This window comes from Ptychodera flava, chromosome 8, assembly GCF_041260155.1.
Source record: "Ptychodera flava strain L36383 chromosome 8, AS_Pfla_20210202, whole genome shotgun sequence".
NCBI lineage: Eukaryota > Metazoa > Hemichordata > Enteropneusta > Ptychoderidae > Ptychodera > Ptychodera flava.
Window position 1 is genome coordinate 17,918,252 of NC_091935.1, and position 25,556 is coordinate 17,943,807.

The 25,556-nt window shown below is 36.7% G+C and overlaps 1 protein-coding gene across 1 annotated transcript; it reads right to left on the reverse strand.

Moving 5' to 3' along the window:
* Positions 1 to 404: 404 nt before the first annotated feature.
* On the reverse strand, positions 405 to 25,061 carry LOC139138694 (protein wntless homolog). Its single transcript, XM_070707190.1, has 12 exons — positions 24,864 to 25,061; positions 12,051 to 12,329; positions 8,973 to 9,103; positions 7,822 to 7,989; positions 6,977 to 7,113; positions 6,258 to 6,298; positions 5,406 to 5,533; positions 4,127 to 4,224; positions 3,899 to 3,962; positions 2,510 to 2,653; positions 1,162 to 1,411; positions 405 to 707 (listed from the first exon to the last, which is right to left on the reverse strand). The coding sequence occupies exons 1-12, from the start codon at positions 24,967 to 24,969 to the stop codon at positions 583 to 585; spliced, it is 1,671 nt and encodes a 556-aa protein (XP_070563291.1). The 5' UTR covers positions 24,970 to 25,061; the 3' UTR covers positions 405 to 582.
* Positions 25,062 to 25,556: the final 495 nt, after the last annotated feature.

Sequence of the window (25,556 nt, forward strand, 5' to 3'; positions counted from 1 at the left end):
TGTCAGAGTGGATTTCAAAATTGGAAAGTATTCATGAAGAAGTAAAATAAGAAATATTTCTAATTTATTGTTATAGATCAAAAAGCACATATTTCTGTAGAAATGTGAATTTAGAATCTAACAATAAAAAAAACACAAACCCTGTATTGCCTTCAATATTTGGTGGAGTACCACTTTTTGAATTTTGCTGTCATCGGTTATCCAGAAACAATATACTGCATCATTCAAAGGGATGCTAAGATTTCTTAACTTCAAGAAAAGAATACAGATCCGTGGTTCACAGGAATAACACATCTTTTTTCACCTGTGAACATCCGCTCATATGGAACTCTTACATTTACACTGAAACATAATGAAGCTGTATAAAAACAAAAAATTTATCACAAAATAAATAAATAAAAAAAATTCTAACTCAAATGACAAAATAGGAAGTTTCATTTGGTCAATTTTCACTTCAATATTGTCTTAAGAAACTGTGTTATCCTTGACAATAGCACAACTTTTTTTCTTGCTCGTGTGGTAATATTCAAAGTGACCGAGGTTCATAACCAAGATGGCTTACTGGGATCTTTGATCACATTTCTAGTCTTGTGCAGCCTTGCCTGTTAACCTGTATAGTTCAGATGGCTCCTCATCGACAGCCGAGGTGGTCACTGTGGACGTGTGTTTCATTTCAAACTCCTCGTTGCTTGATCCGCTCACCTCGCCTGTTTTGAAAACCAAGCGATCAAAAAATGTTGAAGCAGATTTTATAAAGCACATAACACATGAACTCTATCACAATACTAGCTGGACACTTACCTCTCCATATTTAGAGACTGCGTGAAAAATATTCTACGATTTACAAAGTGACATTGTTTATCTTTGGAAAGACAATACCATTAATGCTGTTACAGCTACTTCTATGCTCCAATAACTCACTCCAGAGTGACATTACGGTTGATATTACTTTTACAGATACTGTTACTTATTTTACATAATGTCAGGAACAGATGAGCACCGAGATCTTTAAAATGACTTGTTGTAAGACTGAATGGTCCTATAGATGTGAATAACAGGAATGAATGAAAACCAGCACAAGACATGAAACTACATTGACGTCTCATGATGCCCTCACAGGCCAATTCATGCTAATCTTTTGTTTTTTCTACATTGACTTACCATTAGGGATGGTAGCTGTCATTTTGTCTTTGTCTTTATGTGATGGTGCATACAGGGACATAACAGCAAAGACATAGATATTCCACATTCCATAGACGCCGGTGAAGAAAGCGCTGTTGACTTGTATTGTGTGTTCCTCGCCCCACTTCCAGTGACCCTCGTTGACTTGTGTGATGATGAAGAAGATGACCGTCATGGCGGCGCACAGCAGAGTGAAAAACATGAAGAACTTGAAGCGGTAGATGAGACCCTGATGAAGGAAACAAATCAGTAGCGACAGATGAAACCCTGGTCAATGAGATAAATCGGCATTACAGGATGGGAACCTGGAAGATAAAATGCTAGCAGTATCATTACTTGAAACACTGCTAAGTGACAGTTATCAACACTTCTAGATGCTATCAATTTCTTAACCCATTTCTCACTTAGCTCAAAGGTTAACACCGATAAATAATTTTCCTTCATCTTAGAACCAGCCAGATAACATGAATGAGAGAAATTTAAAGAGCCAATACTTTACAGTGTTTTTATGAAACTCTGTTATACTATCCCCCCATCAACTGTAAGTTATTATACATATTCCATTGTATTCTGTCTGTAAAAAGAGGTTTCTTGTTCTACTCAAAAAATTATACTCAAATGCATTTAATATTTATACAGCCTATATAAGTGTAACATCTAACATCTTTAACAACTGAATTATAGTGCAGAGAATAAAATTCGTTTCTCAACCATAACACTGCACAGAGTTTACAATTGTTGTGTTGACTTGCTTGACACTCCAGCCTTTTTGAAATTGAAGAGTAAGAAATGTACTTGATTTATCAAAAGTAAAAGCTTTCGTCCCTTCTAAGTATTCATGTATCTGAACAAGGATCAGCAACACATCAGGTATCAGAGTACAGCCTTATCAACAGCTGCTGCCATCAAAGGTAAATGAAGTCACACAAAATTACTCAGTATGTATCAGCGCCATCAGCTTTAATTGACCAATCAGCCCAGTGAAGATTAAAGGTAATAAAACGTCTGGAGGTTTTACAACTTTCAAGATACCCCACTGACCACAGGCGAGTGCCCTGCCTTCTATTATCAGAGTGGAAGCAACCATTGCAGAGGCAGGGGATTCATCAGGGTGAATTTTGTTCTAATCAATCAGCTTGGTGAAGATTAAAGGCAATAAAATGTCTGAAAATTTTATGACTTTCCAGATACTCCACTGACCAACAGGTGAATACCTGCCTTCTATCAGAGTGGTAGCAAACCATCTCAGAGGCAGGGGTTGGTGGGGGTAGGGTTGTGGGTGATGTGACTATGGTTTCATCAGGGTGAATTTTGCTACCTGACTCACCTGGTAGTGGAGTTGTCTGGCTTTAGCCATGGCTGGCAGAGCTGTCTTCTTGATGCTGATGTTACGGAATACCTTGTAGACCATGTAGCACAGAAACATGAAGTAGACGCTGGCACATATGGCGGCAACAATGATGAAGGCCATCTGAATGTAAGGTTTGAGTTAAGGTAACCATGAGGTAACCAACAGAACTGGGTAAATATGCACCGAGTTCACAAAAGAGAAATTGGATTAACCCTTTGAGTGCTGTAATTTTTCCCATCAAACTTTCAGTGCAACATTTTACCAATTTTTGTGAATTTTTCCAAAATTGTTTTGATAATTTAGGAGTGAATGGACATTACATTTCATGGGCTACAGTTTTTTATCAAAATTTTGGCGAAAATCTGAGAAAACTTGACTGGGGTATATTTTATGAAGGCGACAAAATTGACATTGGTGCTCAAAGGGTTAAAACAAGCCATAACCATTGAAAATACAAGAGTGTATAAGTAGCACAGCTGCAAAGCAACTAATTCATGAAACATTTCCTATTGATTTCTTTAATGACATGTTTATTATGAACATGAATGACTGAATTATTGACAATTCAGATTTCTTACTTTCTATAAAATGATGTTTCCCCAGTAACAGGGAGCTATTAGCAAAAGTATGATTGAAAGAAGAAGAACTTTGGCCTACATACACCTTTTTGTGGATCCCTGTACCAATCTTTATGTTTGTTTCATACACAAATCATTCAACTGAGAAAGTTTCTTCACATACAGTGCATTTGCCCAAATATATTTGAACACAATATTTGGGCCAATGTGCAGCGTCTCAGAAGCTGTTATTCAATTGGTTGGCTGAATCTGACTGTTATAATTGAAATACAAATATACTCCCTAAGTTGCTGTGAATACATTAGGGGAAGACTGCATTAACTTGCATGGTATCTGAAACCCGAGTCCTTGCCTGACCAACTCGGGTGACAAACAGAAGACTTTTACTCCCCAAGGTGTGAATATTCCATTGTTATGTTTATCTAATCCAGCTGGTGCTATTGTAGTGCCATTGTAGGAAAGGCAGGTCTGTGAAATTGATCCTCTAGGGAAGTAGGGTATTCCTAAGTTAATGGAGCCTTCCCGTAATGAGTGACAAACAACCAATCAGATATAATCTTCCGAGCACGCTGCACATCATGAGGAAGGAATATCTTGTTCGTCCCTCAAATGCCTTTGAATTTTTGAGTAATATCATCCTTGACATAGAGAGATAACCTTAAAACAGCAGACTACCAAAAAATGCACACATTTTATTAAACACACATACAAGTAAGAGAAGTGGCTAACGTACACAAGAGAGGTGGCTAACGTACACAATACACTGACATCAATTTCTGAAGGATACAGCCAAGTTCTTGCCGGTTTCTGTCACCCAAATGCTGTAGAATGGGTTGGTGAGCTGCACTCCCCTACAAGTCAAAGCAAGAAAAAAAACCAAAAAAATCAGATCAAACAACAGATCCAAAACAGCAGAATCAGACTAACTCGCATGATTTGGTTTTACTTAGCAAAGCTCCATAGTCTTGTACGAATTTTCCAAGTATGAAATCATTTCTAGAAATAAAGAACTTACCTTTCACACATATCAAACACAAAGAGACACAGACAACCAAAGACAATAGCGCCAACTTGAGTCCAATACACTGACAGACGATTACGCTGTGTCTGGTCCTGAAAGAGTAAACAACCATAAACCCATTAAGCATTTTCAATTTTTTTTAGATTATGCATGCACAGATATAAATATGACCTAAATAATGACTAGAAGCTGACAATTTCAGTCAAGGAAATAAAAGTAATGGACACCATCCGTCAGATGTGGCCAAAGTCACTGTCTGAACTCTACCTGTAAAATTCTAAAATACTGATTATTTAAAGGGACAAAGTCGGTCATTTTTCATGAATTTTGTTTGATATGAGACACTATTTATATTGTTTGACATGTTGAAAGATACTGAATGAATGGATGCCCATGCGTGTATTCACCTCAGGTTTTAGACACAATACATGAAACCATTGCAAAAATGAATTAATGGTCACGACCGAGAAATGTACAAAACTAGGCTATAAAAAGCTGTATGAAAATTCAACACTATCTTAGGGAGTACACATTAAGCCAGGCAGATTGCTACCATAGAAAGCTTTGGACAAACTTTTCTACACATGTATTGATTCTAATTAACTGAGTTTAAACGAGTTACTCATGGGGTCAAATTTATAACATTTTGTAAAACTTTCCGAAGTGATCACAAATTTTGTGCCTTGTCTTCTTGAGTTTTTAAAATTACTGATCATTAGATTGCTGCAAATGCCAGAGAAGGAATAAAGAATGTTTGAAAAGTTGTACAATGGTGTACATACATGAACCGGTACATGCATACACTCTGGCAGCAATGGCTGAGTATGGAAATGGGCAGTCTCCACACAAAGCTTTAAGGTAGAACGCACCTCGGGACAGACATTCGGACTCTCAAACTTTTACAATTCTCTTCTGATATACCACATGTGGGGGTTCATTTTAAAGCTCTTGGTGAAAGAAAACTTTTCACCAGCTTAGTTTTTCGAACTTCGAAAATTTTTATATTTCTCCATAGAGTTAACACAGGGATGGCGGCCATTTTGAATTTCTAATATCGGTAAATCTTGGGTAATTTGTTTCTCTAGTACCAAAATTTGCACGGTGACCCCCTATTTTTATTCTTTATTTTGAAAGAGAATGATTGAAAGATCCCTTGAAGAAAGTTAGCGGAAAAGTTTAAGTCTTTCACTTTCGAGGTGCATACTACCTTTAAGGCCAAGGTAAGGATGGGTAACAATGCAACAGAGACATTGAAAAAAGAGAATGCTCTTACCATGAGATGTTCTCCAGTAAAGATGATCCAGAAAGACAGCAACATGGAATAGAAGATACCCTGTCTGATGTCGCTGATCAACAACATGAACGGTATGTCAACCCACAGCGTCAGCCATTCCAATGGGACTAAACAGCGAAAAAAAAAAAATCCTATGATTTGATACAGAGACAATTTTGTTTCACTTGAGCAATCTACGTAAAATTTTTTGAAATTCATCACACAATCTTATTCTGAGATAACTTTAATGAGTTTGATGTGACAAGTGTGCCTATGAACTCAAAATACACATACAAACTATCATACATGTGTGCATGCTTACAAACATCATTAAATAAATGAGAATAAATGAGGACATGGATAAATAAATAAATAAAGATATTAATAGATAAATTTCGGTTCATACTGACACATTAAATTCATTCATGGTAGATGAATTTTTGACAGTGCTATGCTATAATTTATGTAGAATGTACTGTATTGTATTCCCGGCATGACTGGGCTGTTTTTACGGCTCCATGCATGATCAGTATTCACGGTATAGTACAATCAAATTTTTATTCCCACTGAGGATTGCCCACTTTTAGATTCCAGCAATGCTTTATTTCAATTCTGCCCATTAGATTTCTTTCATGAGCAATGACATTTTACAAATATGTTCATATTTCGGTACATTTTCAGTATTCATCTCAAGAACTCTTTATTTTTTTAACCGTGGGCCTTATATTCTATGCCTTGATGTCATTGCACTCTAGAGCTCCATTTTCTTTTATTGCCGTTCCATTTCAGAGGTGTCTAGAAAGGCAGCATGAGGTCGTAACCACGGGGATTACGGCAGACAATAAAACTTACAATCCAGGATTATGAGGGAAATTCCCAGCGCTAATATGGTTCTGAAATAGAAACATAAAGAAAAAAAAGTCGGCTTTCTGATATGAGGTTTTGTTAATTGTCAATAGAATTAAAAGGAGCAGGGGTTGTTAAAGACATGAAGGAACATAGATGCTTAATATATTTGCGTATGTCTGCAGTTTAGTTCAGATGTTGATTGAAGGTATGGCATTAATCTGAGGCAGTAAAATGTCAAATTGTGTTTCAAAATTCATTTCCACAAAGATGAAATAAAGTCTGTTATTGCGTGCCAAAATTTTCTTCTGGGTTTCCTTTGTACTCACAAAATGTCTGAAACTATGAGAAATTTGAGTTCAAAATATATGACAATTCAAGTTTTATCATTTCAAATACAAGCATCTATATTCAGGCTATTGATAGGCACTAAACTGGTGATTTATAGTTTGATCTAGGAGGTATTTCAATGAATTCAGTCTTTTGTGATTGTGCACATCCTTTGATCCAAAATTCACTTGTCAGCAATAACAATACAGTCTGCACATGTACAGACAGAGTTGACAAGCTGAGCACTGTGTATCTCAACATGCTTCAGAGAGTAGAACAAGATACTGTATAGTTGACATTGAGAACAGAAATAGCAAAAGATCATCAAAAGTTCAAGTTGCTGCCGTTGACAATCTTGGAAGACCAGGGCTGTAGACATTAACATTGAACCCTACCTTTCCATCAGGACAGACTTCCTGTTGAGTTGACAGACCCTCCTCCAGAACCACACAGTCAGCATTATGAGCAGTGGAGTAACAAACGTCTTGATAGCAAACCACACCTTGGTAAAGCCTCCATTCTGGTGAATCTCCTGAGGGTTTCAGAGTTATACAGATACATACGTTGCGTGGGGGTAAATTTCAGATGATTTAGATCAGGATGATGAATTATTTGAAAGATGCTGGGATTATATCTAACAAAGACCGGGTTACAATAAAAATGTAAACACAAAACAATAATTATGAATGTTACTTACATTTATGTGGAAGTGTGAATTTCGATGTGAAAATGTAAATTCTATTGTGAAACTAAATTTGCTGTTACAGCATTTCCAGGGAACAAATGGATTGGTGTAATTCAAAATCTTTTTACAGATAATTTTTTTTGATGGAAGAAATTAAAATTAAACATTCACAAAGATGTTGTACCCACACGAATTGTTGTAAAAAACAAGTATTGCAGAGAACGTTTATATTCAAAAAGTAAAATGGAAGAGCATCTTTATGGATTTGTTATTAAAATACTGTCTGTACAGCAGTCATTAACATGATTCATTTTATACCTATTTCCAATATATTTAAGTTCCACATACCGTATATATAATCAAAATTTCAAAAACAGTACCGGGTAAATGACAGAGTGGTTCTCTAACTTAACAATAACAAGTTTCAGGAACAACCGAGCTCCTCAACCCTTGTATGATTGGCAGGTCACTCACATTTCAATGAAATATACACACTGCATTGTGTTGGTTAGCCATACAAATATAACAGCAAGTCGCTTATTATAAGAAACTGACCGTGATGGAAATATCAGACAGCTTTCCGAGACCAAGGTTGACAGGGCCGTGCTCCTTGTCGTGTATCGGTAACCTGATGTTGATCAGGTAATGGTCGTGGTGGGCGCTGCCTAGCTCAAAGAAGGGCAGCAAGTCACAGTTGTAGGCATAGCCATTGTTGTCAGGATGCTAAAAGCATGACCATACAAAGAAAAATAGCAAATTGTGATTTTTTAAAGCATACTCAGCTGATGAAGTACATGTAGCTGGCTTTTCATACAAAATCTCTGAGCATTTATATTCAGTCAGACAGATCTCATTCAGAGTAACAAGGCATTGTCTTCAAATTTTCCTGCATACATGTAGTTTCAAGACGGCTGTATAGACGTAGCTACATGCTATCAAGTTTTCCTGTGATAGGTCAGTTTAACCTTTGACCCAAGGTCATCACCATTTATGACACACTTAAGGTACAGTCCTACAAATAATTTATCTTCATTACTAAAAGCCCCATTAGCTCTATCGTTTTGTAACTTTGCAATTCGATAGTTAGAAATCGAACGAACCTAATATATAGAAATCATCACCAAAGTATGACCATCAAACAGTTTCCAAACATTGATTGGAAATGTATTACTTGGATTTTAACAACTAAATAATTTTTGAGTAGCAACTCAAATATGAAATACATGTATACACGTAAGCAACAGAATTTAATCAACCAAACCCTTCACCAAGGATTGAAACAGTGACATTTTCAAAGACAATGCAGCTTAGTAACGGAGATCCAAAACATTTCTCCATGGATTAGATGGTATTTTTTCGTTGGGTAAAATGCAAAATGATACAGCTGACAAGGCTTTAGGCTAGCCGTGACGCATACTCTGATAATGTTTGGCTTAAATGGTTGCACTTGCAATGATCATCAGTTTACGATCGTTTGTCTCCTAAGGAATGAATTTCAGATTAAGCAGAAAAAAATGGTTTACATCGTTTTTCCATTTACAGCAAATAACATAGCTTTGGGGCAATCACTTTACAACCTGCACACAAAAATCCTTTTTCTTGGTTGGCCATTATCCTTGTTCATAAATCAGTGATTTGAATGTACAATCAAGTAAACTGTTGATCTCATAAAATGTCAAAATTAATGTTAAACGTCATGAACTCACGTAAGGCCTGCTAAAATTGCAATCCATTTTTCTCATTTCTGTAGATCGAGCTATCATCTTCCAGTCATCGTAATCATCTTCAAAGTCCCGGTAACCAAGGGAAACATCCAAAGTCATGACTGGATTGGGTCCTGTACACAGATAATATCAAAATAGAGGTCTTTAGTTGATCAAGTAAAAAGGAAAAAAGGACCAAACCGACAACGGTGGTAAATTTTTATACTTTTCTCATAATATTTCTTCTTGAAATGAATTTTCATATCCATCTCTCAAAAAGTATATTGAAATAAAAATATTAGCCTTGCCAACACAATATATATGTATAGGAGGTGTCTTGTGGATAGATATTCAAGACTCCCAAACTTTTACAATTCTTTCTCATTTTAAAGCTCTTGGAGTAAGAAACATTATCATTGTCTTACCTTTGAAAAATTGTGAAAATTTTATTTTCCCTTTGGAGTTAACACAGGGATGGCGGCCATTTTGAATTTCAAATATCGGTAAAAGTCAGGTAATTTGTTTTCTCTGGTATCAAAATTTGCAAAAGTGACCATTGATTTATATTTTTGATTTGGTGAGAAAATGGTTGAAAGTTTCATTGAGGAAAGTTTGAGCACAAGTCAAGTCTCACACTTTGAGGCACATACTACCTTAAATGTTATATTTGACAAGTGAATTCTTGTACACACTAAATTATTGGTCAACAATAATATTAGACATCGCATAGTGTAGGCTCTATTGACATATTGAACACCAGAATTTCGATATGAATTAAGGAATAGAGCAAGAAAATGTATTCTTAAATGACAAACAGAACAAAAATAGAAGACAAAATGTTAAAACTTATTTATACCGTATATAAAGTTATCAGAGCTTTACAAAACTTGGGAGTAATAAGTTATATACCGGTACATAGTACCCCACTTGGTCAATAAATTTTGAAACCACTGACGGATATCATAATGAAGTAAATTTGGTCAAAGTACATGGGCTGAGAAAATAGTAACCTTGTATTGATGTGTATGTGCACTGTTGATGTACCAAGTATGAATGGTATTAGTTAAAAGCCAACTTTGTGTAATAGTTGGGTAATAGATGTGGCTTTATGGTATGAAAAAGTCTGAATAAAACCGTCACTTGGCAGCTATATTAGATTGTCTCGCAAATGAATTTGACATACAGATGTAAGTCATAATGTGCTATCTTTGTGCCAAGTTTAAATGAAATTGGTCCAGGCATGTGTGAGTAATGGCTTTGGATATGGAAAAATAAAGAAAATGGCTGCCTGGTGACCATATTGGATTGTATTGCTGATAGACATGCATATGTATGTCACAGTGTATTATCCTTGTGGCAAGTTTCAAAGAAAACAGTCACAGCATGTCTGAGAAATGGCTTAGACATGAAAAAATGGAAACAAAGTTGCAACCTGGCACCCATATTGGTTGTATCATGAAATAATTCTACATACCGGTACATACATGTATGTAAGTCATAGGGTATTGCCTTTGTGCCAAGTTTGAAACAAACCAGTCAAGGCATATCCGAATAATGGCTTTAAACATGAAAAAATGGAAACAAAATGCAGCCATATTGGATCATATCGAATAACAAATTGACAAGTATATGTATTCCATAGTTTATTATCCTTGTGCCAAGGGCCATGTCTGAGTATCTGCGTTGATGATCGGACATACAGACAGACGAACAGCACACGATCCATACGTCCCTATTCTGGACTCATCCCAGCAGGGACTAAAAAGCGAACCACTTCCAACCATATAGACTGCAGGACAACAGAACTATGACCATATCCTTGAGACATATTTGTGTAGCACAGCTTATAAAAATTTCACAAGAAAGCATTGAGTCCTATTACTGGAGGCTTGGAGTGCATGTGGAAGACCTTCCATTAACCCTTTGAGCGCCAAAATCAATTTTTGTCGCCTTTCTAAAGTATACCCCAGTCAATTTTTTTCAGATTTTTGCCAAAATTTTGATAAGAAACTGTAGCCAGTGAAATGTGATATCCATTTGGTCCAAAATTATCAAAAAAAATTCAGAAAACTTCATAAAAATTGGTAAACTGTTGCACTAAAAAATTTACAGCACTCAAAGGGTTAACGTGAGTTACATGTAGTTGTTCTTTATTTGACTGATGAAAGCTGCTATGTTTTGACTTTACTTTGGTTTACATGATTTCAACTTGGAATACAAAACTTTATCTTCATTAATTCTTTTTTGTTTTGTTTCTGAAAAGCTAAAGAAAATCTGTAGGTACAAATACAACATAATTTCGTACTTTGGTGTGCAATTTCACACTGCAAGCATAAAATGTGAGTTATTCATATCGGCACAATGAATCTTTACAGAACTGGTTTCACAGAAAGTCCATGCAATACTGTGCCATGAATGGATTCAATAATTCCTAGACATGATACAATGACTAGACAGGAAAAGTACAACAGCACTGACAAAAGCGACGAATAGACAGTCTTTTTGTTCTATTCTAAAACCTGATTAAGCATGGCTCACTTGAAGCCAGTTCAGCTCCCCTCATCAACCTTCCACGCCCCTCCCCCTTCCCATTGTGATGGTCTGACCTCTCACAAGTTAACTAATGTACCAGTAGTAATAGATTAGACCAACTTGGGGGGTAATACAATGTACAGGAAGAGGACAATCTGATTGTATAGACTCTAAACTTGGTACATACATTGCTGAGACAACTTTGAAACCAAACTTGTTGAAAAGACCTTGAGGTTGTAAATACAGCATTTCAATAGAGTCTATTACACAACACAGGTTGAGAGCTAGCTGACAGATTGTGTACGGCAGCGAACAAATATTCTGGCAGGTTATACAGCCGTTCAATAACCTTCTGAACAGATATACGAGATGCTGTGAGTTTCCGATTCAAGGACAGGGGGATCATAAGAGGGCTCCATAAAATCAGCATGTCGCCATGGTAACATCACTAAATCAGTCATCTGCATACACGCGGCAAACTTTTAGTGTGATTACCTCCGACGACATTCTGAGCATCACAGCTTTATGACAGCTTGAACTCTGACCTACCCAGAGGGTTGTTGTGGTCGTATTCCACGGTGACGTCCATCACAGCCAAGATGTACTGAAACCATCTGGTGATCCTGTTGGGCCGGTGCGGCATCTCTATGGCGAACACGATCTGCTCCGCTGTGATTTGCCTCTGAATGGCTTCGTCAAAATCTTTGACCTTTTCACACTTGATGTGATTGGGACCCCACGGCGTAAACCACTGGTGCTTGTGGAGGTGTTTTCCATGGTCAACGCACTTGTTGGCAAGATGGACAACTGCTGACGTTGGAGAAGGAGCTGAGAGAGAAAAGAAAGCAACATAGACATTTTTATATGTACATAAGTCTTTCAGTGAGTCGACATAATAAATTTACCATGTTGTAATTTTAAAATCTGTATTGCAAATCTTCAAGCTCAAACAGGATATTCCTAGACCACAGGCTAACACTATACAAACTTTACTGAGTACCTAACTTCTCAGATCAACTGGTTGATCAAGTTGCTGTTTTAATTGTTATCAACAGATCAAGCCAAGTGGGTGAAAATACATGCCGTTTTGGCTCTATACCGCTTTTCACTAACTTCGCAGATGCGGGAAGTGATACTGTATGGCAGGAAAAGGGTAAACGGTTTGCACATTGCAATGGCAGGAAATATTCTTAAATTTAAAATCAGCCATAAACGTTAATATTGTTGAAAAATAATGTAACGATTGCGAATTATATCTGCTAGATGAAAGAAATTACAGCATCACTTTTGATCTGTTTCGAGTACAAGTCGGGCTGACGACAAGTTTGCAAGTCACCCTGCAGTGTTCCCGCGGCAGACTCGCTGATGGTGAAACGTAAGAAGAACAGTGCCTTTGGCCAGTTTTGGCATGAAATTATCCAAACTTTGTATGACTTAACCCTTCCATCCTTGTTTAATTGTAGAGAGGTCCAACTTTGCCATCGAAAGTAATGGACTTAGACCAAACCATTGTGGCAAAAGGGTTAATTCTCACAACACTGCTGGCATGCTGTCACTGCATCACTCAGCTGATAACTTTGTTCAAAAAGATATGATGCAGAGTTGCACAGGGACATCAATAATTTAAAATCTTTTCATGAAGTCATTGCAGGAATGCACAGCTTTACCTGACAGACATTCTGGTTTGGCGAGACAAATCTTGATTTCTTGTAACTTAATTGCTAAGATCAAAAACTCACCACAAATGCTGCTTTTAGGATGGTCAACTACGATACCAGACCTCTTGAACAATACAACATTAACAAACACAACATCCCAACACAGAGACTTTGTTAATGATATTTGTAGAAATCTATGAGATATTGAAAATACTGAAGTATTACTTATACTAACAGTCTACTTCATCATTTGATGTTCCGATGGGATCATTATCGGCCTAAAATGCTAGAATTTATAGATATTCATGTAAAGCAGTACCCCATCACATTATAAACTACGGTGTGTTACAAATTTGATTTTGATTGGCCCTTTCTATATGATATAACAACAAGCAACACTCCTGGTTTGAGTACATGTATCAACCTGGATAGTCATACCAAGCATTTTATTTGATCATATTTCTATGCATAAAACTGTTGAAATTTCGTCATTTTCAGCACAGAGAAATTATACTCGCTCAGTTGAAAAATACATTTTGAAAGAACATTTAGAGAGACATTTTCAAAACATAAACTTTCATCAAAGCTTTGTAGTCGAGGTGTTGATCATATTCGTAAAACTATTGATCAAGTAAAATAAATCATTTCAGTCAAAATTACACATTTATCACTATTCGTCCTATGTGGAATTTTCCAAAATATCATAAGTCAAAATGATTTCTCTGAAAATAAATCAAAACAACAATCACATACCATACCTATTTAGAAACTCTTAAGGCTATGTCAGGAATTTTTTTAAGAAATGAAATTATTAATTGAGGCAGAAAAACTGCTCACGACATCTAATGTTTTTCATGGCTTGGAAAATGTTTTTCATGGCTTGGAAAATTTTTCTCAGTGTATATTTTCTTATTGATACAATGGAACATTGAAACAGAAAAAGAGACCAAGAGCAAGCTCCAGAAAGAGAGATTACATTTGAAATTTCTTATGAAGAGAAAGAAGGGAACTGAGAGAGAGAGAGAGAGAGAGAGAGAGAGAGAGAGAGAGAGAGAGATCTGACAAGAGAGAAGGAGAGAAGGTACATTTGATAAATTTGTTGGCTGGGAAAAAGTTCTCATCTATCTGACGCCAGTGAAAATGAGAAGACACAATCATTCACCTTAGGAAAAAACCCTTAGAGGTGATGTAGACAGTTCTAATTGTAGCAGATAGAGGCATTATCTCAGACTGTCATCTCAGCTCTGTTTCACCACTCTAATGCTTAACTACAGAACCCCCTGGAGCATAAGGCTCCATAAGTTTCCACTGAAAAGCAACCATTTTCATTTGCCGTTGACTGGAGCCTACCCCAGAATGACTCATCGGCTGTACTTATCGCCCTGTCCTCCACGAACTCACTTTAATAAAATATTTTCCATTTCATTGCCCTTCCGTGACGTTTGATTCCACGGGCAGTCTCTGTCGGCAGAGATGAAACGGCGGCGGAATGACACAGAGGTAGTACAGAAAAACCTGGAAAGTTCTCCCAAGATGACATAAATTCATGCCATTATGCTTGCCAAATTACTTTTCTTTTTTTCCCCATAAGGTGTCACTATGGCAACAAATTCCCATCAGCAAAAAACATATAAGGAACATTTAAGACTTGTTTTGTTCTCAAGGACAACAACCATATCAGCAATTTGCATCATTCAATCTTCCGTGCGAATATTTCCTTCCTATTTCCATCGGTGAAAAAACTTGAATTTCACCATTCCTGCAGGTCAACATGTCTAGACTAAGCAAATTTCAGTAAACTATGGAATTAGCAGATTAAAGACATTCAGAAGACAACCAGAGTGTAACAATTATGATAGTGAATATGTATGGAACTCAACAGCTTTTAAGGTTGATCGCACATCTCACTGAGTGAATTAAACGATTTTTTCGATCAAGCATGCAAGCATATGATAGATCAATACCGTAGGTTGGATAATCAATGTCCGTTTCATTTTTCAAATAAATAATCTCAACTATTCATGTAGTAAGTTCCATATTGGTGAACTTTGGTTGGCCATCGAATACAAATTGCTGAAATAATGGACTTAATACTTTTCTAACAAGTTGAATTGTGTTTAATGTTTCTGTCTTGCTGATGACATCTCCAAATTATAGGAGCACAAAAAAAACTTCTCCAACACATGATATTTTAATTATTTCATACACAAATATCAATTTTAAACCCTTTTCCTGCCAAGTCCATATTTCACCATCAGGTCAAGATGGTTCAAATTAATGAAACACAACATATTCCATATGATGTATTTTAACATAATACTGTATATTTGAAGGCTGTTGACAACATGGTAATACTGTAAAGTTGATTTTTTTTGGACAAAAGATGCTATAACATACCAAGCCAAGTGGGTGAAAATACGTCATTTTTTGGCTCAATACCGCTTTTTACTGACTTGGCTGAGGGGGAAGTGATACAGTTATTACTGTCTGGCAGGAAAAGGGTTAAGACTGTTGATTGGGCGTTGAATGGATGGCTTATCAAATCAAAAGAAACTCAAGGAAGATAGATTAGCAAGTTAGCTGAGAGCTGAGCATACTTTCTGGGCATTTAAACTTTTGCCTCGGGGGAAAAAAAGGGACTTATGATCAAGACAAAAATCCACAAAATTTTGGCAAAAATAATTCAATCAAAAGTTGTGTCTATGACAAATCCTCTTTTTGAAACAAGTTTTCTGTTGAGTCTTAAAGTTATTTTGTTGTGCAATTTATTTCTATTTTTACCTCTGAGCGTTCCTCTGTCATTTTCAATCTTAAAAAAATGAAATTGTTACACTCATTCATGACAGTTCTTCAAACTGTTCTTAAAAACTACAAAGTTGACACGAGACAGGCGAACAAGCACAATTGGAAAATCGAACTATCCTACACAAAGTCTACAAAAGTGCAAGTACATTTTTTCAATCAGACGCACTGAGGCATTGCTCTTAGACACAGTTTCAATCGACAGCTTTATAAGTGCAAAGTACATCAGGCCGGCTACCTTGGCTTTCATACCTCATTGAACTTGAAAATTGCTCCTCACATCACACTTTATTAAATGTTGTTTTGCAGTAATTAACAACAAGTGGGGTTAATTGGCAGTGCACAGCGGAAAATTAGTCTCCGGGGAAGCGCCGAGGACAAATTACAGGAATTTAGCCGAGATTTAGCCGGGCAGATCTTCTTTATTGATTGGCTGGGTGTTATAGCAGAATGGTGGATAAACAGCGGCTCAATGCTAACAAATCTCTGATGTAGAAATCAGTGATACGCTGTGTGACTCACTTTCTAAATTGCACAAATATCTCATTTCACGTGACCGGACTACAAAACGATTTCTTCCAACGATTCTGTCTCGGGATGTCTACTTGAGTTGGGATCCGTAATTACACCTCTGCTAACCTTTTCTCTGTCATTACATTCTGGATGTTAATGAAATGTCATCCTCAGCTAAAATGGAATTCTCATAGCAATGGTTTTTCTTTTCTACCATTTTGTGATGAGCCGGTAGGGTCAATGCCTTACAAAGATGATTGTATTATGAATCTAAAGCGCTGGAGATGTTCTCCATTAAAAAGGCTGGAGTTGGTTACACATCGTCAATGATAGCCAATGGCTATGCATGCACACAGTTGCGCTGAAGCTGCAACCACAGACATTGAGCTTGTTTGCCAATCTTTGAAAATGTAAGAGTTTTACTACGAGTAAAAACATCTTCTTACAGGTAAAATACCATGTAAATATGCATTGGGAAAAGTTGAAACAAATTATTGGGAAACTACGATTATCTGTTTAAAACTTTAGCTTCTAATTGGTAATTTTGACGTTCAGTCATACAAAATTAGCTGAGTATTTGATTTTCACCTCCAGACACTGGCAAATATCAAGAGATAAAGGTTGGGCTTTGGCCAACTATAAATTGATGGGAATACTTCAGAATTGTTTATTTCCATTTTCCTTTAGATTTTGAACATAAAAAATCACAAAATATACATCCATATTGCAATCTTCACTCACTGTACGCTTTATCATCCTCAAACACTCATCTCAGGTAACAGTCTATAATACTCACAGACATGTAATTGTATTTTCCAAATCATTGATTTTATCAAAAAATTCATGTTCACTTTGCTGTTTTGAAGATCAGTCATTGCTAACTTTATCAATGGTCACATCTACAAATCCGTTGTCAACCAACAGACTTTATCCACTTTCCATCTTTTCTACAGTTTTCAATTTTTTCCACCACTTGGAAAAAACAGCAGGGTGGCAATCTACATAACAATGTATAATTTTGCATTTTGTTTTGCCATGCAAATGTGTTCTTGGTTTGCTTATTAACAAGTGAATGGATTGCTAAAAAACACACAGAGAGGTGGCCCATCCTTCAAAATCCCCTGAACGTAAGCACAAGTACCAATCACCCCTTTCCTTTACCTGCCTTCCTTACCCTGCGAGGATAACAAAGACTCTGTGACTACATGCGATATGCTAGCTTACTTCACACAAAACAGGGTGAAAGGTCACAATGTACCTGTAGGCACGGTCCTATTATGAAACTTGTGCTGCAATAGTATGCAGTGGTCAGACTATACTATAGAGCAGTAATCCAACTTTGAAAAGGTCTTGCTACACATTTCAGTGCTGTTTTACACTTCACAATCAGAAAATGTTTCCTTCACATTTCCTTGAAATGAATCTTCCTCTTCAGCAAACAAGAAAGAACATCATTTTTCACTGGTTTTTGAATAGAATTCAGGTTTCTCCCTGAAAAGTACACTTAAAAATGACAAATGATAAAATTGCATGACAGGGTTGGAGGTATGTAACGGTTTCTTGACACTAACACACGGAGGGCTAATATTTTTCTTTTCTGAAGGCCAGACAAGATTTCGACTATTCATTACATCAGAAAAACAAATAAATATCAATCAAGTCATTTCATCAATTTCATCAAATAAAGTTCTCATTTATTAAATTTATGTGACAATCAACAATAACAAGATCTTTGAAAAAAAAATACTTTCCCCTGCTTAAAATTTTGTTCAACAATAACGAAAAAATCTTGCTAGATGTTAATGACAATATGAGAAACACTACATATGAATTCAAGCTTATCAAGTTTCTTTATATATCCATACCTCAAGCTGATTCAATGGACAGGGAAAATATTGTCAAGAAAGTCATATGCGTAAAAATCCAAAAATGGATGATATGATATCAAAAATGTATTTGATAATACTACAGGAAATCTTTCAGTACTTTTACAAAATCTGGTTTTTTAGGGGTGATTTTCTTTTGACTGCCTAAATATCAGTTGTATTCAGAGAAAAACAATGATTTTGATGAAACTTACAATAATAAAATTATTGCAACACAACACAGAATTATTTAACGAAGTAAAGGATTATCTCTTCCCTCAGTAAAAACGTATCTTTTTTTCCCCACACTAATCTGTGGACATGTAACATAGAAATTAGTCTGAATGTCCCTTACATGAAAGTGGCTGTATATCTTTCGGTGATAAAAACAGGCGGCAAACGCTGTGTGAGTTTCATGGTCTGTGACACAATCTTGGTAATATCTCCCCAAAGACGTGGATACTTGCATCATAAAATCCAGGTACATTGTGCACAACTAGCGAACACCCAGAGGCACATCTTTCCAAGGTTTTCCGAGGATGCTGAGGAACAGTGCATTTTTCCATACGAGTCAACATCAAAATTTCTGACTGGCTAGTTTTATATGTATGGACACTAATTTTTTTTTTAAATGCTTCTTTTAAAATGTTTCGACAACCAAAAACAATACTATAATGCATTTGCCTCACAAGCATAATATTTGTCATTTGAATTACTGCACTTACTATAGCTGATAGCTGATCTATAAAATCCAGTGGATTACAGGGTTCGGTGTATGAACATGCAAATATGAACTATAATTTATGCAAAAATGGTGATGTTGAAGCATCTTCAATTTCTACCCAAAGTCTGATCGATGCAGTTGCCCTCTAAATGTTCACATTTCTACTTTCATTGAGTCAATATTGGAATTTCTTCAAATTTTCCTGATTAACCCTATGACATAAACATGGTACATGTAATGTGTAAAAATTGTTCCCGGTCAAACAGAAAAACCCAGTTAGTGATGGATTAATTGAGATACATAGTATTCAGCTCGTCAACTCAGCCTGTACATGTGTAGACTGCGTTGTTATCGTTGACCAATGAATTCTGGTTCAGACTAGACTTCAAATGTAAACAATAACAATTTATTTTACACTATGGTCGCTATGTTTACAAGCTAAATAGTGGGTGTTTCAACATTCTTCTGGGAGTAGATTCAAACTTGCAATTGGTATACGAAATAAAAATAATGAAAAAACTCATCAAAAGTTGACATTACTGGCTCTTTAAAGTGGTACAAAGGGACAGTGACTGGTACTAGTGTGGTAGAGCTTGACAAATTGAAGTGCACAGAACCTCTGTTACCTAGTTCTACATGTATGCTGTAGTGGTTATCAGTAATATCAAGTACGGTTTTTACCAGGAGAGTTGTTAGGATGATCTATTATGTACATGGAGGACATGACTATTTTGTTAAAAACAACCGAAAACACTAATTTCTACCACCTTTGATGACCAGGTTAAATGTATTAATCATGTTCTCAGAGTATTTGTGGTGTACTTACGTGTACAAAAACTGAAAGTTTGACTATTAATTTTCCATGACCCTGGAAATTTTGCTATTTCAATTTTCAGGATATGTCATCAGTATTTATTGGCCTAAAACCTAACCTCACAAATCAATGGTGAAGTCTTTTCATCCGATACGCATCACCAATCGATCCAGTATGCTACAACCAGCAGAAAATACTTCACACAGTTTCCAAACTGTGAGATCTGAGGTCTTTGAATCAATGGAAGAACTCCTGGGAATTCCTTGGTGAGAATTATGTGTGTACAACTTGTATTTTTTGTTCATAACATATCAAACATTTCATGTACAAAAATAATCAACTATTGCAAAAAAGCACTGGATTGTGACTAACGCTACATCAGCTCAGTTATAGGGACAGTAGCTGCCAATTTTCATCATATTTTTATTATTTTTCTTATAGAAAACGAGTAGAGTTTCTTACCAATAGCAAACACACCATTGTGTACTATTTGCAATGTTGTTGTTGACAAATTAATTCTCCTCTGGACCAAAATTAATTTGTGTTTATCAACATTAACATTGAACATTCGTCAGGTACAATGTGTTGAAAATGGAACGCCAGACATTCTTGTGTGATTAATGGAGTGGAACAAGGAAATACGTTTTACAAACAGGATGAAAATCAGAGAAGTTTACGGCCTGAACATAGTGAGGATGGAATTATAAATGGAAAAAACCACCAGAATATTACTGTTTATTGGTTTTCCTGTTTTTTTCACATTGCTGCATACAACAAAATCACCGTACACTCAACCCAACACTTGCCCCCAACCACTGCCCCAAACTCTTTCATGGTCTGACCTTATTCCATTGTTTTCAACAGTAAATTTGGATCCCTGCACTAGGAAATGGGGATTGAAGATTTTGATAAAGGTCCGCCTTTCTGTTAAAATAATTATCTATTAAGATTGTCGGCCACATTCTGAAATCAGTGACAAGGCCGTAAACACAGTGGTGTACGGTATGTTGTCTGGGTGATTTCCATCACAAACTCATGAAAAAATACATGCAATACCTTGAAGTTTACAGCAATAGAGGGATTTAGAATGCCACCAGTAAGATTTGGTCGTATCAAACAACTGAACACTATTGAGATCTTTAAAATCTTTCAGTTGTTTTGCGTGTTCAAATAAATAAATTGTATGAGAAGACAGCACTAGGGATAGCAGGTATGCTAATTGAACTGCCACCAACTCTTTGGTTTCTGATACTGGTTAAGTTTTGAAAATTCTAATAATCTAGGATCAAGGGATTAAACAGTGCGAAGAATGAAATTTACAACAAAATTAATGAATCCAGAAAACCTTTGCAGCGTGTGCTACACATTCAAAAGGTTAGATTTTATTGCGGAACAGGATTTCCTTGGAGCATAGGACATCGGTGCTAAAGTTTAAAACAACAGTTGTAAATTTCATTGAGTGAAGTAATCCCGCAATGAAATTACTTATTGCTGCACACAATGGATGTGATCTCAGGGAATACTTGATCACAAAGTCCTCTTTAAAGTTTTAACAACCTTCTCCACACTGGACTATTTCTGAAACTGCTACAGAAAAATCGACATACATCTCTTCTAAAATACTTCACTTCCTTTAACTTCAGACTTGCCTTTAAAAAGTAAGTAATTCACGCTATTCAATGATTTAACGGACAGAACGAGTTCTGTGTCCATGCAAAAAAAAAACCATTTATTAATCAAAATTCTACATTATCCTCAAGAGTATGTTATTTACATATTTATTTATTAGAGCTGTTCTGTATGTTTAATTTATTTCTCATTTATTAAAATATTTTATTTATTAATTTTCTAAATGCTACAGAACGGAATTTCACCTGATTTTCATCAGATGTACCAAGTAATTCCAGAACAAAATAAATGTTGGTACACATGTCATTCAACTATGCTACATAATATAAAGCTACCACCTCTTCAGTTTGAGGTGGGCATTAACCCTTTGAGCACCAAAGTCAGTTTTTGTCTCATTTATAAAATGTGCACAGTCAATTCTTTTCAGAGTTTTGCCAAAATTTTGATAAAAGACTGTAGCCGATGAAATTTGTTGTCCATTTGGTCCAAAATTGAAAAAAAAAAAGATTACAAAAAAGTCATAAAAATTGGTAAAATGTTGCACTAAAATTTTGGCGGGAAAAATCACAGCACTCAAAGGGTTAACTTGATAAACCCTGGGTCAAGAGGAGGGGATAGTGTGTGTTAGTGCTAACTGGCAATTGCCAATTGACCCTGTAACCAACCAAATGTCAAGACAAAGCCATCGACATTTCAAAGGAATTGATGAATTCCTTGATTAATAAGGCAATGGCAGTGACCAATGTCTCTGCTAAGTAAACACATTCCTGAAACTGTTCAGGGAAATTTGGGAATTTCTAGGTTCTTTGCATAATCAATTTACCAGTACAAGCAATACTGTACGATCAATTTTTCTGGTATCTAAGAATTTATCAGTGAAGTGTCAGTATGGCTTAGAGAGCATTTCAGTGGTGACAGGGTCAATACAACATGAATTACAGTGTCGATACTACATAAATTCTTAGATTTGGTGGAGGGCCTATGATGTCTTTTCTTTTGTATATTTGACCACGGAGAAAGAAGCGCTTCTACAGAACTCCATGATTTGGTGGAACGGTGCTTATCAAAACACAGAATATCCTAAGTTACACTGGCTTTCATCAGGCTGTTCACAGCTTTGGAAATTGTGAACGACTTTTGAATACCAAACTTGAATCAAATCCAATTTAGAAACGGAGAAGGAGAGGATTAACACATTTTTTTCAATGAACACATGAGAAACAAAAACATGTGTTGTGGCTGTGGGAATCTGTACTTTAGGGATCGGCATCTCTTTGGAAACACAGATATTCAGGAACATAGACACAGCCCAGTGTCAATACTCCAAGGTTATAATGCTAAGGTACCGGTACATGTATGTACATTGAATTTTGAAAAATCAAACAGACAACTCTAGCAGCATATATACAGTGCAGCCATATTAATTTACTAATCATGAATTCTTTCATTATCAGGAAACCACAAAAGCTTCCAAATGTTTAGTCTAAGTGCCAAACAATTTTCATTTACAAATTAAGGAAAAACATTATTTGCTGTCATTACACTGGCATTACCATTATTTAAATGTGACGGATATTTGAAATTTTGGGTGTTTTTTATCCAAATTCTCCTATTCTCAAAAATCACAGAAACATTTTCTTAAAAACTGAGCTGTCATATGAGACAAGAAACTTGTGCCTCTAAAGGACAAATTTACCACAATCACAACAGCAGAGGTATAATAGTTATGTTAGAGCTGAGCTTGTTCTGTGCTCTGCGTAGTAGGACTGAGTGGCCGGTAACATCAAGCCCTGCTCTGCAGGGCTAGATTTGAGCATAAAGACTCAAATGAGGTTTTTCCAAACATACACCCTCTATACTAGTACCCCATATTCATCAGTTTACAATGTATCCAATATCAATGATTTCAGCAAAAAATTACACATTTTCTGGGCAAAAATGAAAGCCAACATGACACTGTTTGGCATCAAATGGCTGGCTTTCATGTGTATTGTGGGGAAGATGTGGTGCGGATAACGTGGAGGGAATTCAGCAGTATTACCTCAAATGCCAGACAACCTTTACATAAATAAATAAATAAGGTCATGGAAATGTAAACGAGACACTAGCAAGTAAACATGGCGGGATCTTTGATGAAACAATTCCATGGATCCACGGTTTCAAGACAAAAATCGACCGCCGTTCCACCGTATCAGAATATTTTTACCCTGTCTTCGTTTAAGTAAAACTCCCATTTTTTAGTCTTTCAGGATGTATAGCCATAAGCAATTTTACAATATCCGATATCCGTTCAACTGGTCATCAAAAGCTAACAACGGAGGACTTTAGGGCTTCCGAGGAGGGTTTCCCTTGGTCACATTGTGGACCTAGCATGACCTTCGCCACTCAAAACTGAGGTCATCTTGCAGATGTATCTAAGAGGGTTTTACTGTAAAGGGAAAAAACGGTCTCACCGCGGGGCAAGCTTATTTAGTCTTTATATTCCGACCAGAAACGGCGAATTACAATTACTATGCGCTCTGTGACCGTAACAGAAAGACCGACATATAGGTGAGAAAAAGCAAGAATTTGTGGAATTTCCCCTCGTTTGCATCAATTTGACAGAATGTTGCACAGCAGAATCGCCTTGGCCACCAGAGTAATCATATCAATGACCTGAGTTAATTTTCAAACAAATACGTTTTCAACAGAGGGGAATTTCGCACTAGGGGGTTACTATTGTAAAGATGTCAATGAAACGATACTCTAGTAGTATAGGCCTACGTGAATGAAAAGACAATCAAGCGTCGACTGCGTCCTTTGAAGGGCATTCAAAGAGCAGACATGCCACACACGAGACTTCACACGACGACGCGATGCTCGGTTCTCCGAAATATTTTTACTGAAATCTTCTGCGCTTTCCTCGTAATGTTCGCGACTGTAGCCATCATTACATTGTATGTCGTGATTCGGTCGACGACTCGCGACTGAAAACGTACGCTGTTCCAAGATGCCGACGACTGTAATAACAAGGTACCCGCCGGTGGAGAGACCGTGGTTTGGTCTCCGATGACGAGTGTGAATTAGGCGCCTGGTTGTAGCTCCAGACCGCGTACCGTCTGCCCGACGCTCAAATGTACAAGAAATGATGAACCCAACGCGAACTTCTCGATTTGGCACAGAGGATGAGCTAGAGCAGCAATATGGCTCACATTATACGGCACTCGTAACAGTTACTGTACATTCATTGACACGCACACACAATCACTGCACACAATGTGACAGAGCTAGGTGACACGAGACTTAGTAAACTTGAAGTTGACACGAGATAACGAGCCGAGTTGAAGTCGGACAAACTTGTCCAGCATATATACTCACCAATCAGGCCTCCAACGAGGAAGAATACGATCTGTAGGAGTAGCAGACCCACGCAGAGGACGATGAGTTTCCGAGTGCTGAGATTTTCAAGCACTGCACCTGCCATAATCTAAGATTTCACCCGTTATACGTAGCTGTGCATACGAGCAAAACTACGACCCGAACTCCAAAGTTCAGCTTTATAGCTTCCTTACTGAGCATGCGTTGCGTACTTGCATGCATAATTTATCAGCGCCCGAAGACAGATTTCGTCTTGAGCAACCAAACGTCTTCAGCTCTAAAAAACGCCGACAAGTGTCCCCGTGTCTGAAAAATGTAAACACATTTTATTACCAATGAATCAGACATGCCGCGATTTAAAATGCAGGTTTAAGTTCACCAAGGTCAAGGCATATCCGCTGGTCATCGTTGGAAACAGTTAGGCCTACCACTGAACAATTACAGGGATGAACGCTGTGTCGAGAAAGCATACTAAGATACGATTCAAATCTTCAAGCAGCGGTAGACTAAACCTGCGGGAGAGAAATATAGCAAAGTGCTTTTTTTCTCCAACAATAGTAAACCTTCGGTTTGTCAGGGATTGCCGTCAGAATAAGCCCATCAATGCAAAATAAATAAAGAAATAACAATATGCAAAGCCAGAAGTTGAACAATATTGCATATTCTGAAGAATCTTTTAGCTGTTTGATATAT